The sequence below is a fragment of the Corvus brachyrhynchos genome, unplaced genomic scaffold (genome assembly GCF_000691975.1).
Source record: "Corvus brachyrhynchos isolate BGI_N302 unplaced genomic scaffold, ASM69197v1 scaffold544, whole genome shotgun sequence".
NCBI classification, from domain to species: Eukaryota; Metazoa; Chordata; class Aves; order Passeriformes; family Corvidae; genus Corvus; species Corvus brachyrhynchos.
This window is the reverse complement of record NW_008238325.1, coordinates 3332189-3343429: the sequence shown is the minus strand read 5'-3', so window position 1 is coordinate 3343429 and position 11241 is coordinate 3332189. Positions and strand designations below refer to the sequence as shown.

General features: G+C 50.0%; 2 protein-coding genes across 2 annotated transcripts in view; one reads left to right on the top strand and one right to left on the bottom strand.

The window, feature by feature from the left end:
* Window positions 1-2556: 2556 nt before the first annotated feature.
* CLRN1 (clarin 1) lies at window positions 2557-9285 on the bottom strand. The gene is made up of 3 exons (XM_008633769.2): window positions 8946-9285; window positions 5643-5822; window positions 2557-4664 (listed from the first exon to the last, which is right to left on the bottom strand). The coding sequence occupies exons 1-3, from the start codon at window positions 9196-9198 to the stop codon at window positions 4399-4401; spliced, it is 699 nt and encodes a 232-aa protein (XP_008631991.1). The 5' UTR covers window positions 9199-9285; the 3' UTR covers window positions 2557-4398.
* A 1755-nt stretch (window positions 9286-11040) lies between these two features.
* Window positions 11041-11241, top strand: part of MED12L (mediator complex subunit 12 like) — a 97630-nt gene continuing 97429 nt past the window's right edge. The window contains exon 1 of the mRNA XM_017734415.1: window positions 11041-11160. Within this exon, the coding sequence (XP_017589904.1) occupies window positions 11041-11160 (120 nt within the window). The remainder of the gene's footprint in view (window positions 11161-11241) is intronic.

Below are 11241 nucleotides of genomic sequence, written 5' to 3'. Positions count from 1 at the left end.
GGGTGTGTGTGCCCCGGAGGCCCCCCCCCCTGGCTGCCAGCTCCCACAAGTGTCTGAGACACCAAGCAGCTGGTGCCAGTTGCTGTGTGTGCCTTTTACCTTTCCTGCCTCCAGCGCGTAGGCCAGATCGGAGTGTGGCGGGCGGAACCTGAAGTGCGCCGCTGCCCACTCGAAGCTAAAGAGGGGGGTCATGTTTCTGAACAGCAGCTTCTGCAGCCTCTGTGGAGGAGGAGGAGGCAGAGGGGCCAGGTCAGATCTCTCATCCCAGCGTGAAGGGTCTGTAACATCAGGGGGTCTCGGGGTGCAGGTGCAGTGCGAGTGCCCACAGCCAGAGCAGTGTCAAGCTATCTACCTAGAGCCACGCCTCACAGCTTCAAAGCAAAGGTGATGTTTTGAGCTCAATGCAGGCACTTCACTCAGCACTCAGCCACTCTGGTGAAGCTTGGTTGTTGTGTGTAGTAACTTATATTTGGGTACAGTGCACATTTTGGGGAAGATTGCACTGGGGCCCCATCCTGCCATTGCCCGCAGAACTGCCAAGTTGCTGGGCAACAGCACCTGGCAGCAGTGCTTTTGGGGCCAGGCACCCAACAGGAGCTGAAATCCTTCACTGATTGTGTTAAAGGCCCTTTCCAAGCCAAACAATTCTATGATTCCATGATCCTGCCTCCGGTCCTGAGGCTTTTTGTCAGGGAAGCCCCAAAGTGCAGGGAAACGTTGCCTGTTGTCGTTTGCTGGTTCTCCCCTGAGAATTATTGCGTATCAGCTTTAAGGCTGCATTCCAGCCATGTTTATTAAGAGTCTCCTAAATAATCCATCCCCATTCCACACCCTGTTCAGCTGACAGCAGGCTGAAGCCTGCAGTCAAAACACCTTTCCCTTCAGGAGATTCAATTACAGCACATACTTAATTCAGCAGGCAGCTCACCATTGCCGTGTCCAGGGAGATGGGGCAGCCACCCACACCCTGAGGGGGCAGGAGGGGCTGGGGGATGGTGGAGGGTGGCTGCGACCCTGGGGGCTCCCCGGCTCCGGGTGGTCCATTGCCAGCACTGCTCCGTCCTTGCTGCAGGGATAGGAGCAGACAGTGCATCACCCCAGGGCTGCTGCCTCCATGCACGGAATGTTCCCCCCGATGTTCCCAGGGTGCACACAGCACCTGGCTGTAGGCTGACAGGGGCGTGGGGGGCACGTGCTGCCCTGGAACATGGGTGCCCTTGACTTCCAGCTGTGTTCAGACATTCCCAACACATCCCTAGGAGCTAATGACTGGAGCAGGTAATAGTGCTGTGTTTGAATTACAGGGAATACCCTTCCGTGTCTCCCAACTTAAGGGCGCAGCAGGTTTTCCAAATACTTACATTTTGGAGATCTTAGTTTGTCTTCCTCTTTCATGTATTCTAAAACTCACTGTGAAAACCATTAGTTTTTGACAGAAAGGTAAATCAAGTGTTGGACTGGTCTGCCCCTTTGATTTCAAAATATATGAAGAAAACATCTGTTTCTCAAAGGAGCAGCATGAGAAATTAATCTCCATAGATACCTGGGCTGCAGGTATGGATGTGTGACCTCCTCAGTGTGCCAACCAAGGACAGCCCAAAACTCACCAGACAAACAGAAAATTTTACCTTTGGAAAAGGAGTTCCCTGATGAGTCGTGCTGTTGACTTCCAAGCTGAAAATGTAAAATAAAGTACAAATTGAAACACCCATCAGAGGTATTGCTAGCATGTGGAGAAACCGGAGTCCAACCAGAAGAGAACCCCAGAACAAAGCATGAGTAAGAGCTGTAGCATTTATATTTTTACTGAGTACATGAAGACCTTTTGTCATTGCCACATGTTTTGTAATAAAACATAACTAAAAATTACATTAAATAACCACCTGGAATTAAAACTGTGTTAAAGAAGCAGAATAAAAATCTTACCCATGGAAACTAAAGATTTCTCTCCATTTGGTCAGATCAGAGATTCTGCTGGTGATCTCCTCCAGCTCTGTAGGCGCAGCGTGCTCAGCCCCCCGATCACCCATCGCAGCCGCCGCGCTCCCTTCGGGCGATGCTCCGAGTGATGCTCTGGGCACCGGAGCTGCGGGGGGAGCAGCTCCCTGACCCGCGCTGCTGAGAGGCACCGACCTTCCTGCCCGTCCCCGGGGCTTGCGGGCAGCCCCCCGTCACATCGCGATTGAATTGTCGGGAGAGCCCGTCCCAGCCCGCGCTGCCCTGCTCGCTGTGCCGGCAGCATCAATGTTTAATGCCAGAAGAGCAGAGTGGGGATGACGGCAGCGGTGGCTGCTCGGGGCGGGGGGTGGCTGCGGGTGGCAGGAGCGTGGGGCAGGAGCAGGGGCATTTTCCAGCATGGAGCAGGAACGAGGGTGTTTCCCAAAGTGGGGCAGGAGCGGGGGCATTTTCATGGATCAAAGGAGGTCCAGGGTCCATGCTGAGGCTCCCCAAGGGTCTTTTCCGGGGTACCCTCAGGGTCCGTGCTGGGGCTTCCTCATGGTTTGCACTGGGCAGACCATACCTGCTCTTTCAGCTGGTCAAACCCACAAACACTGCGTGAGACAAACATGGTCTTAATTTTATTTTGCTGGTAAGAAGTTGTTGCTTGCCTCAGGAACAGCTGGGCTGATGCTCGGGCACAGGGGGGGATGTGGGGGTGGTCGAGCCAGGCTTTGGGCACAGTGACCCCTGTGAGGACACTCAGACCCCAGGTTGGGGCTGCTCTTTTCTGTACAGCAAAGGAATGGGTTTGCATTTGCTGTGTAGTAAACAATACCATGAGATGCAATACAAATTATATTTTAAGAACATACATTAACATTAGGAAGAATATGTATATAGATGAAGAAGAAAATTATGAAAATGTTGGGAGTTGTACTGATTTGCAGAAGCCCTTCCACATTGTTAAAATCTGGGGAGATGCAGGGGCAGAGCCACCTTGGGAAAGGATACAGCTGACAAACCTTTACAATAACCCAGCAATATTTTGCCTTTCACAGTAAAAGTATGAAAAATCACATCAAAGTCAGTAAGGCCTCGTGGGCTGGTAGATCCTGAAGCACAGAGGGCTCTGGTACCTGGGCCTGACCTGTACCCGGGGACCGAGTGGATGCTGGGTGGAATTGCTCCTCACCCACAGCTGGGTGCAGCCCTTGCAGATAAATGGGGCAGGGGTTCTCTACCCATGTTTGTTCTGAGGGCTGTTTCTGTGTCCTGTGAGGAGCACCTCACCTCCAAGGCAGCCAGGGAACCCCACAGAGGTAGTGTTTGGTGGTGCGAGGCTCTGCCTGCCCGTAGCTGGGCTGGCTCTGCCTGGCGCAGCATCTGTTGCTTTTGCTGACTCGGGGATGTTTAGGGGGGCGAGGGCTGATGCGTCCGTCTGTTCTGGCTTCCCGTGCCAGACCCTCATGTGCTCGTTCCTCAGTCTCTGCTGAGCTGCAGCCTGCACAGGAGCCTGTCTGTTATGTTATTGCTGCCCTTTGCCACAGGTTCTGACTTGGTTTATTGGTGGTGTTTGATGAGAACTTGCAGGGCTGTTCTCTGGAGGGGGCAGTGGAAGGTGAAGGTACCTGGGCTCACTCCCGTCACTCTGCTCTGGGAAACGCCCTTTGCCTGATGAGCAAAGAGAGTTTGTTCAGCAGCACCAAGCCTGGCTGCCTCCCTTGGGCAAGCACGTGGCATTTCCCCTGCATCCGGTGTGCTGCGTCAGCTTTGTCACCAAGCTGCAGCAACTGCTGGGGAAATGAGGGCACCCAGGACTCTGGGTTTGGAGCACAGTTTGATTTGTTAAAAGAAAAAACCCAGAGAGTTTAATGGAGAGAAATGATGCTGTTGCCATGCATGTGAAGCCAGATCAAAGTGCAGGTGTTTGGGTTTTGCCCTCTGAGCACCACACATGTGAGCTGGAGTCTGAGGGGTGTTGGGGCAGAGCTATGTTGTGCATTGTCCTGTCCCTTGCTGGGTGTCTGTAAGTTTACCGGCTGTCCCTGGGCCCTGCTGCTCTGACGTGGTCACGGCTTCATCCTTGCCTTCACCAGGGCTGAAGGGCAAAGCTGCTGCTGGTGAGTGTGTGTTTCTAGTGCAACCCACCGATTGGACTTCCCAGATTCAGTGCAATGCTACTGAGATTCCTGTTTTACTTCATACCAGCCACTTTCCAAAGTTTACAGGAAAAAAGTCTTAGTAAGGTCTTACCCCAAGAAAGAGGGCTTTTCCATCCAGACATTACCATCCAGCACATCTTCTTTTGTTCACGCATACACCTTATTGACGCTTATTTGAAACTTCCCTTTTTTTACCTTCTCTAGAGTTAATCATTCACAAGTTGGTACATCTGGTGGTTGTTGATTGTAATAGTGACAAATTTCTTTACTTGAAATATTCTTAAATCCCATAATTTTAATACATCAGGTCAACCGCTCCTGTGATTGTCCCTGAATCTTTTGGTTTTGAAAAGGGAAATTCAAATCCAGCAAATCGGATTAGCAGGGCATTGAGGAAGTGCACCAGGGAGCAAACCAGGATGGTCCAGAAGGAATTTGCAAAGTGTTCACTGTGAGTCTTGAATGTAAAAGTTCCCTCTTTGAAATTAGCAATTTTCTCTGAAAGGTGGTGGATCTTCACCTCTGAGGAGAAGAGAATCATGATGAGGCAACCACAGGAACCTGAAAGGGAGGGGGAGATGCTCATCACCTCAGCAATCCTTCAGCTACGATGTACACTGCAGCCAAATACCCCATGGAGAATGTTTTTATGGCCACTTAGCTTTAACAGGGATTATTTTTGGAATCCAAGCCAACAGCTATTGAAATGGGTAAGCTTTTCTAATTGAATTTGGCTCAGGACCAGGAATATTTAACATAGCTGCTTTAGTGCCCTGAGCCAGCAAAGTATCTGTGCTCATGTTCAGCTTTAAGTTGCTCATTGTCCCGTTGAGCATAATGGAGCTCTCTCTGTGCCTGAAGATAAACAGGTACTGAAGTCCTTGGTTAAATATGATTGTAACATGTAATACCTTGTAAAGCCAGGGTAAATCTGCCTGTCAGCCAAGCCAGCAGCCCAGAGAGTGGGTGCATGGCAGAGGGATGGGGACACTCTGTTATCCCTGCACGGCAGGGTTCTTCTCAGAGACCACACTACAGGGAGCTGCTGCCAGCCTCTTGCTCTCTGTCTGCTCAGCTCTTCTGTCCTTGGGAAGGCTGTGCTGCTCTAAGTGGTGGCCTTGCTTACATTGTCTGGAACTCTCCTGTTGTGGGAGCAGTTGCATCACTGATGTATTTTGGTTGTTTTTTTCCCCCTTTTCCTACTCTGGCGTGGTTCCTGATTCTGACTGTGTGTTGGGTGTCTGTGATGCCACCCCAGCTCTGGGGCCCTTCTGCCCTGGATTCCTGCAGCTGCTTGCCCATTCCCGTCCTGCCACCCACCCTCGTGTGGGATCTCCCCATTTTATCTCTCAACTTCAATTTGGAAAACACATGTTTTGATACAGCAGAGTCACCCGCCCTCCTGCCTGGCTTGATTTAGCCAATTTGGAGACAATGCAGCCACACTCCTTAACTCGCCCTCCTCTGCTGACAAAGGGTCATCGTGAGTACTGGACTCAGAGCGGTGTCAGCCCTCAGGACAGACCTGCTGGTACTCACAGGAGATGAAGCTCCAGAGGTACAACCCGACGGGGCCATGCAGTGTTTCATAGGGGCTGCCAAAAGCATTGAACATGAAGAACCCTGCTCCCACCAGAGCAAAGACAATCAGTACTGTACAGAAGAGAATGACACTAACATGGATACTTGCAGGGATAATTTTGAGCAAATCTGGAAAAACTGAAAACAAAACAAACACAACATTATTATACACATTAGGCAAAGTTGTCTTGAAGTCAGGCTGGGGGTTCCTGCTCATTTGTGATAACTGTTTTAATCCTGCTCTTCTAAATGCAGCCAGATGAAGTTATTAACTAGAAATGCTTTTTCATGGATATTTGGAGACAGAAAAATTCTGTGAAACTCAGAAGCATAGACTGGCAAGGAGAGAGAGACCAGCTCCACGGAAAGGCTCTTCTCCCCTTCCTGTGGGTGGTATTTGGTCCTTAATGTAGTCCTCTGGGAAAAACCAGGAAGTTTTATTTGAGGAGGCAGGTCTGGCACAAGGTGTCACAGAGGCCTCTCACAGTGCCGGTGTTATGGGACTGATCTCCCTTGGCTGAAGGCTTGGCCATCCACTCTTCTTTGGGAGTGGGACAATAAGTCTTTCTTTAGACTTTGTTTTCATTTATGTTCATGAGGTCCCACAAAGTGTTGTGACATAGGAAATGAAATTATCCTGTGATTATGGATGCACAAATTCAGGAATAATTTATTCTAAATATTTTTATGCAGCTTTTAAGCTACTATTTCAAATTCTGGTCCTGTTTGTCTAGGACACAGGGATAGTCATTCAGACAGCATGAGAAAATAATTTTTAAAAATTCCTGTTTGTTTGGCAAAAACAGGTATTTTGGAAGGAACTGCGAAATACACTTCACTGCTCCTGATCCATGGGGGCATGACCAAAGTGAGGTACTAATGCCTTGTGCTGCTTTGCTGTGGCTGTAATGTGTGGAGAGTAAAGCAGCCTCACATCAATTACTCCTCCTTGTAAGGTCTTTTCCAGCAAACTGCTCTGCAGCACCATGCAGGAACACAGAGCAGCAGGTAATGGGGGTATCAAGTCCATTTATCTCTCTGACTAGATGAAAAGGAAATTACTGAAACAAATGTCTGCAAAACTCATGAAGTTCAGCAAGTCCAAGTGCAAGATCCTGTGTGTGGGTCAGGGCAATCCCAGCACAAACACAGGCAGGGTGGGGAATGTGTGGAGAGCTGCCCGAGGAGGAGGATGTGGGGGTGCTGGTGGATGAGAAGCTCCACGTGCTTTGGCCACGTCCACTGGCACCCAGAACCTCCCCGTGCCCGGGCTGATCCCACAGTGTCAACAGCAGGCGAGGGGGGATTCTGCCCCTCTGCCCTGCTCAGGTGAGACTCCATCTGCAGAGCTGCCTCCAGCCCTGGGGCCCCCAATATCAAAACAACGTGGAGCTACTGGAGTGAGTCCAGAGAAGGCCAAGGAGCCAGGCTGGGAGAGCTGGGGGTGTTCAGCCTGGGGAAGGGAAGGCTCTGGGGAGACCTTAGAGCTCCTTCCAGTGCTCTCCTGTGCAGGATTCCTACAAGGAATAGCATTAGTTCCTGTGACACTATCTGATGTTTTGGGAAAACATGCAAAACTGTGTATTTAATAATAGAATTTTGTATTGTTTATTTCAAAAAACCAAATTATGGCATGGTATTGAATCCTCGCACCTGCATCTATATCTGGTTATGTTGTTAACATTTCATATGTGATGCATCATGAAAAATTAATTCCAGAAGCAATGTTGTCTGGAAATGAAAACATTCCTTCATGGTCCTGAATGAACCTGTGTGTGCTGTGCATGACAGAGACCTTTAGAAAATGAACCACTGACCTAGAAACTGATGGGAATGAGTGGGAACAAATGGAGCAGAAGTTTTCCCCAGCTGAACTAGGTTTGCTGGCAGAGCAAATTCATACTACAATTAAAAGAGATATAGTGGTCAGAGGGGAGCATTTAATGGGAACAAGCATAGAACTAAATCATTTAGCCTATTTTCTGTGTCTGTTCTCCTCAGACATGCTAAAGTGCAGTGAGTGCATTAAGCTATGGCTTTGTATTTTATAAGTTTGTCCTGCTTTCCAGAATGCTCCTGGTGAGCTTCCAAGGTACCGAGGTGATGGGAAGGGGCTGCTGCAGCCCCAGGGAACAGGGTCAGCATCTTATTCTCAGTGCTCTCTGAGGTGAATGCTCCTGCCCTGGCTGCAGCTTGTCCCCATCCAGCTGTGCCTCACAGCTGTCACTGACTGAGCCTGAGTGTCAGTCCCAGAGCTGCTGGCAGCTGGACCAGCCCTGAGTCATAAGTCTCACCTACAGCAGTAAACCAAATCCTTGGGATTGCATAGACCCCTCTGAAAATTCACCCAGGGTGCAATAACTGCACACTGGGATGGCACACAAAGCAATCAAGAGGGACCTTCAGCTGTATAAACAGACTAGTGATGGAATTTAGAGAGAACAAACACTAATACTATATTAAATGAACTTGGTCTATTTTGGGAAAATGTTATATAGTAAATAATTTCTGGTACCTAGTCTGGGAACCTTCCCTTGCATTAAATCACTGGTGTGAACAATTTGCATGTGCTGTTGTAGCAGGATTATAAACTGTGTGCTGTAGCAACTTCAGGTGAGGTATTGTTCACACAGCAACTGGCTTTTACTGACTGTTCCATGTGCTGCTGGGTACAAATGTGTCTCACTTGATCATTTTTTTATTGATCTTCTTATCCTTGAAGATTAATAGGTTATGAATGCAAAGTGAAGCCATTACTAATACTCTGATATTCTATGCGTCAGGTACCAAGTCAGCCAGCATTCCCCAGACAGCCTCCCCCCGTCCTTCTTCCAATTAGAGCCACAGATTGCGAACTTTTGGGCTGCTTTGTTTCTCCATAGCAGCCAGTACCCCAGCTCTTTCCCGAGGCTCTTGCTGGTTTAGTTCATTCTTCTTGACAGCACAGAGGTAACGTTGTAATGCTGACACACAGAGGAAGATGACAGAGATTAATTAAACCCCCCAATTATTCTTTTTTAAAGTAGTAGTATAAATCTTTTGGAATGTGGATATTTGTGTAACTGCATTATAAATTCTTGAAGACGTTAGCTAGGCTGTATTAGCATAATAAAGTAAGTTACCGACCCTGAAGATCAGAGCACTGTAAGGGCAGCGTTGCTTTGGCGTGGCCCGTGCTAAGGGGCCGTGCGGGCAGCCCTCTCCCGCCGCCCCAGCTGGCAGCAGGGCGGTGTAAAGAACTCAAACGCCATCGGTACTCACATGAGAACTGGAAGGGTCTCCCCCCGAGCCCGCACTGCCGCACACGCTGCCCGGAGAAGAGCCCGTACTGGATCTCGCCGATGAACTTGTGCAGCTCCGGGCCGGTGGCGTTGACGAGCAGCGCTCCCGTCGTGCAGAGGATCGTCCCCCTCACCCAGAGCTGGGTGCCGATGGCCGCCGCCGTCCCCAGCGCGCAGGCGAAGCTCAGCACCCCGGCTGTGCAAAAGATCAGCTTCTTCTGCTGCGCCGGCATGGTGGCACCCGCGGCTGCCCGTGAGGCGGTGCCGAGGTCCCGAGCGCTGGAGAGCCCCGGGCACCCAGCCAGCCCTGTGCTGCGTGCCCCAGTGCCCAGCCAGCCCTGGCTGGAGGATGCTGTAAAGGCTCTTCTTCCCTGCGCCCTTCTGTACAGCTTTGCAGATGTTTCAGTGCATCCCCTGTCACTTGATCGCGAGGGTTTAGGATGACAGATCTCTGTAATTTGATGAGTGCTCTGCTCATTCCAGCCCCCGGCGGAGTGGATGAGTGGGGGGTTCAGAGACCAGCTTGGCTGCTCTATCTGATTATCTGCTCTCCATAAAGGACGTTTTCAGAGTGTTTATTTTTGCAGGTTTTCTTCTAAAGTCGGCAATGCTGAGCTGGTCTCTTGGGTTTTTTGGTTGTTGTTTTATTTTCTTGGTTTGGTTTGGTTTGGTTGGTTTTTTTTTCCTTCTGGGTGTATTTCTTTTTTGCTGTTCTTTAAGGTAATGCCCAGGTAACATACAGCGCCCTGCCAAACCGCTGACTTTCAGTATCCAGTTGCTTTTGGGCACCTGCTTGCACTTGCTTTGCCAATCAGGGTGCTCTCTGGCAGGGGCAGTGTGTCTGTTATATACAGTGCTGTTTCGGCTGCAGTGTGTAGAATGCTCAGGCAAACTGCTCAGTCCAAGTTTCAAATATACACAAATACATTTTGTCTTAAACTTCACGGAAGACCCAGCCCACCCTGAGGCTCAGGAACACACGGCTCCTGCGCCTCATGTCCTGCTGCCGCTGGGCACCTGCCTTGCTCTTCGCACGGCGTCCCCTGGAGTGTGGCCAATGCGGGTGCTCGGCGAGGGCCAGAGGCACCGTGTGCATCCATCTACCGACTGCCAGGGACTTCAGCAAAAGCGGGGTTTGGGTTTTTTCCGAATCAGATCACCTTACTGTTTTGTTAACTGCATGCACGCACTCTGCAGGTGGTTCAAGAATATCATATCATCTAGGCTTAAAGACTGAGTCTAGTTTAAATATGTAGGTTTTAAGGAAACCTGGAATTGAAATGAAATAAGGCTGTGTAAAAAGGATTTACTGATTTGGTTTGGGCTTTTTTTTAAGCTATTGCCTGTTTATCAGACTTGTTGGTCCTTGCCTTTGCAAGCACAGCTGGATGCATGAAAATAATTAATATGAGACAGTGTAGGTCAGTACCAGCCTTTATTATACCAGTACTTTATTGCTATTACCTAGTTCAGCCGCAGCTTTCAAATTATCTATTGTTTGACTAGAGAACTGCTTAGAGACAAAAGACACGTGGTTTGCCTGTTCTTGTCCATAGCACATTTAAACATAAGCTCATTTGTAGAGTGCTGCTGTTAATTTTATTTAGACTTGTTTGCAACCCAGTGTCTAGTCTCGTTTTTCCCAAAGTACCCCGTGTCCGTACTGTCCCAGAGATGCAGCACGGGGAGAGGATCTGGCACAAATAATGGGTAGAAAGGGGAAAACTTCTCATGCTTGCTTGCTGTAACTCTGATAGAGGAATGTACCCACCACTCCAGCACCTGAGGAAAGGACAGCTCTGCTAGGCGAGGGGAGGGCGTTCTGTACAGCAGGGCACGGGTTCCAGGCTGTGATCACGGCTGCAGCCCTGTCAGTAAGGTGGGCAGGTGTGGGATAACTACTGACGCGGAAAAAGGGAGCCCTAGAGCTTTCAGGTTGTATTGCTTGTGTTTTGAAGATCCATTAATCAGAAACTGCGCTTCTCTTGACATCACATCTCCTGTCCTGCTTAGCCCTCTGGGCTCAGTGGATCCACTCGGGTGGTACAGGAGGGCCCCCGGGAGCACCCCTAGGGATGGCGGAGCAGCGTGCCCTGTGCCCAGAGTGGCAGCTGGAAGGCCATGGCCAGCCAAGGCTGCAGCTCCTGGGGATGTGGTCACTGCTGCTGGAGCAGCACCGTGCTCCTTTACAGATGGTCGGTACCTCTGGGAGAAGGTCGGGAGAGCGCACACGGACGGTACCCTCGCTCCTCCGCTTGGCCTCGGGGCGCTGGAGC

What these genes read in the sequence shown, in the direction of transcription:
- CLRN1 (XM_008633769.2), bottom strand. Translation starts at nt 9,198, where the DNA reads ATGCCGGCGCAGCAGAAGAAGCTGATCTTTTGCACAGCCGGGGTGCTG. An exon ending in GAGACCCTTCCAGTTCTCAT is followed by an intron (nt 5,823 to 8,945) that starts GTGAGTACCGAT and finishes TTTTGTTTTCAG; the next exon opens with TTTTTCCAGATTTGCTCAAA. An exon ending in CCTCTGGAGCTTCATCTCCT is followed by an intron (nt 4,665 to 5,642) that starts GTGAGTACCAGC and finishes CCTCCCTTTCAG; the next exon opens with GTTCCTGTGGTTGCCTCATC.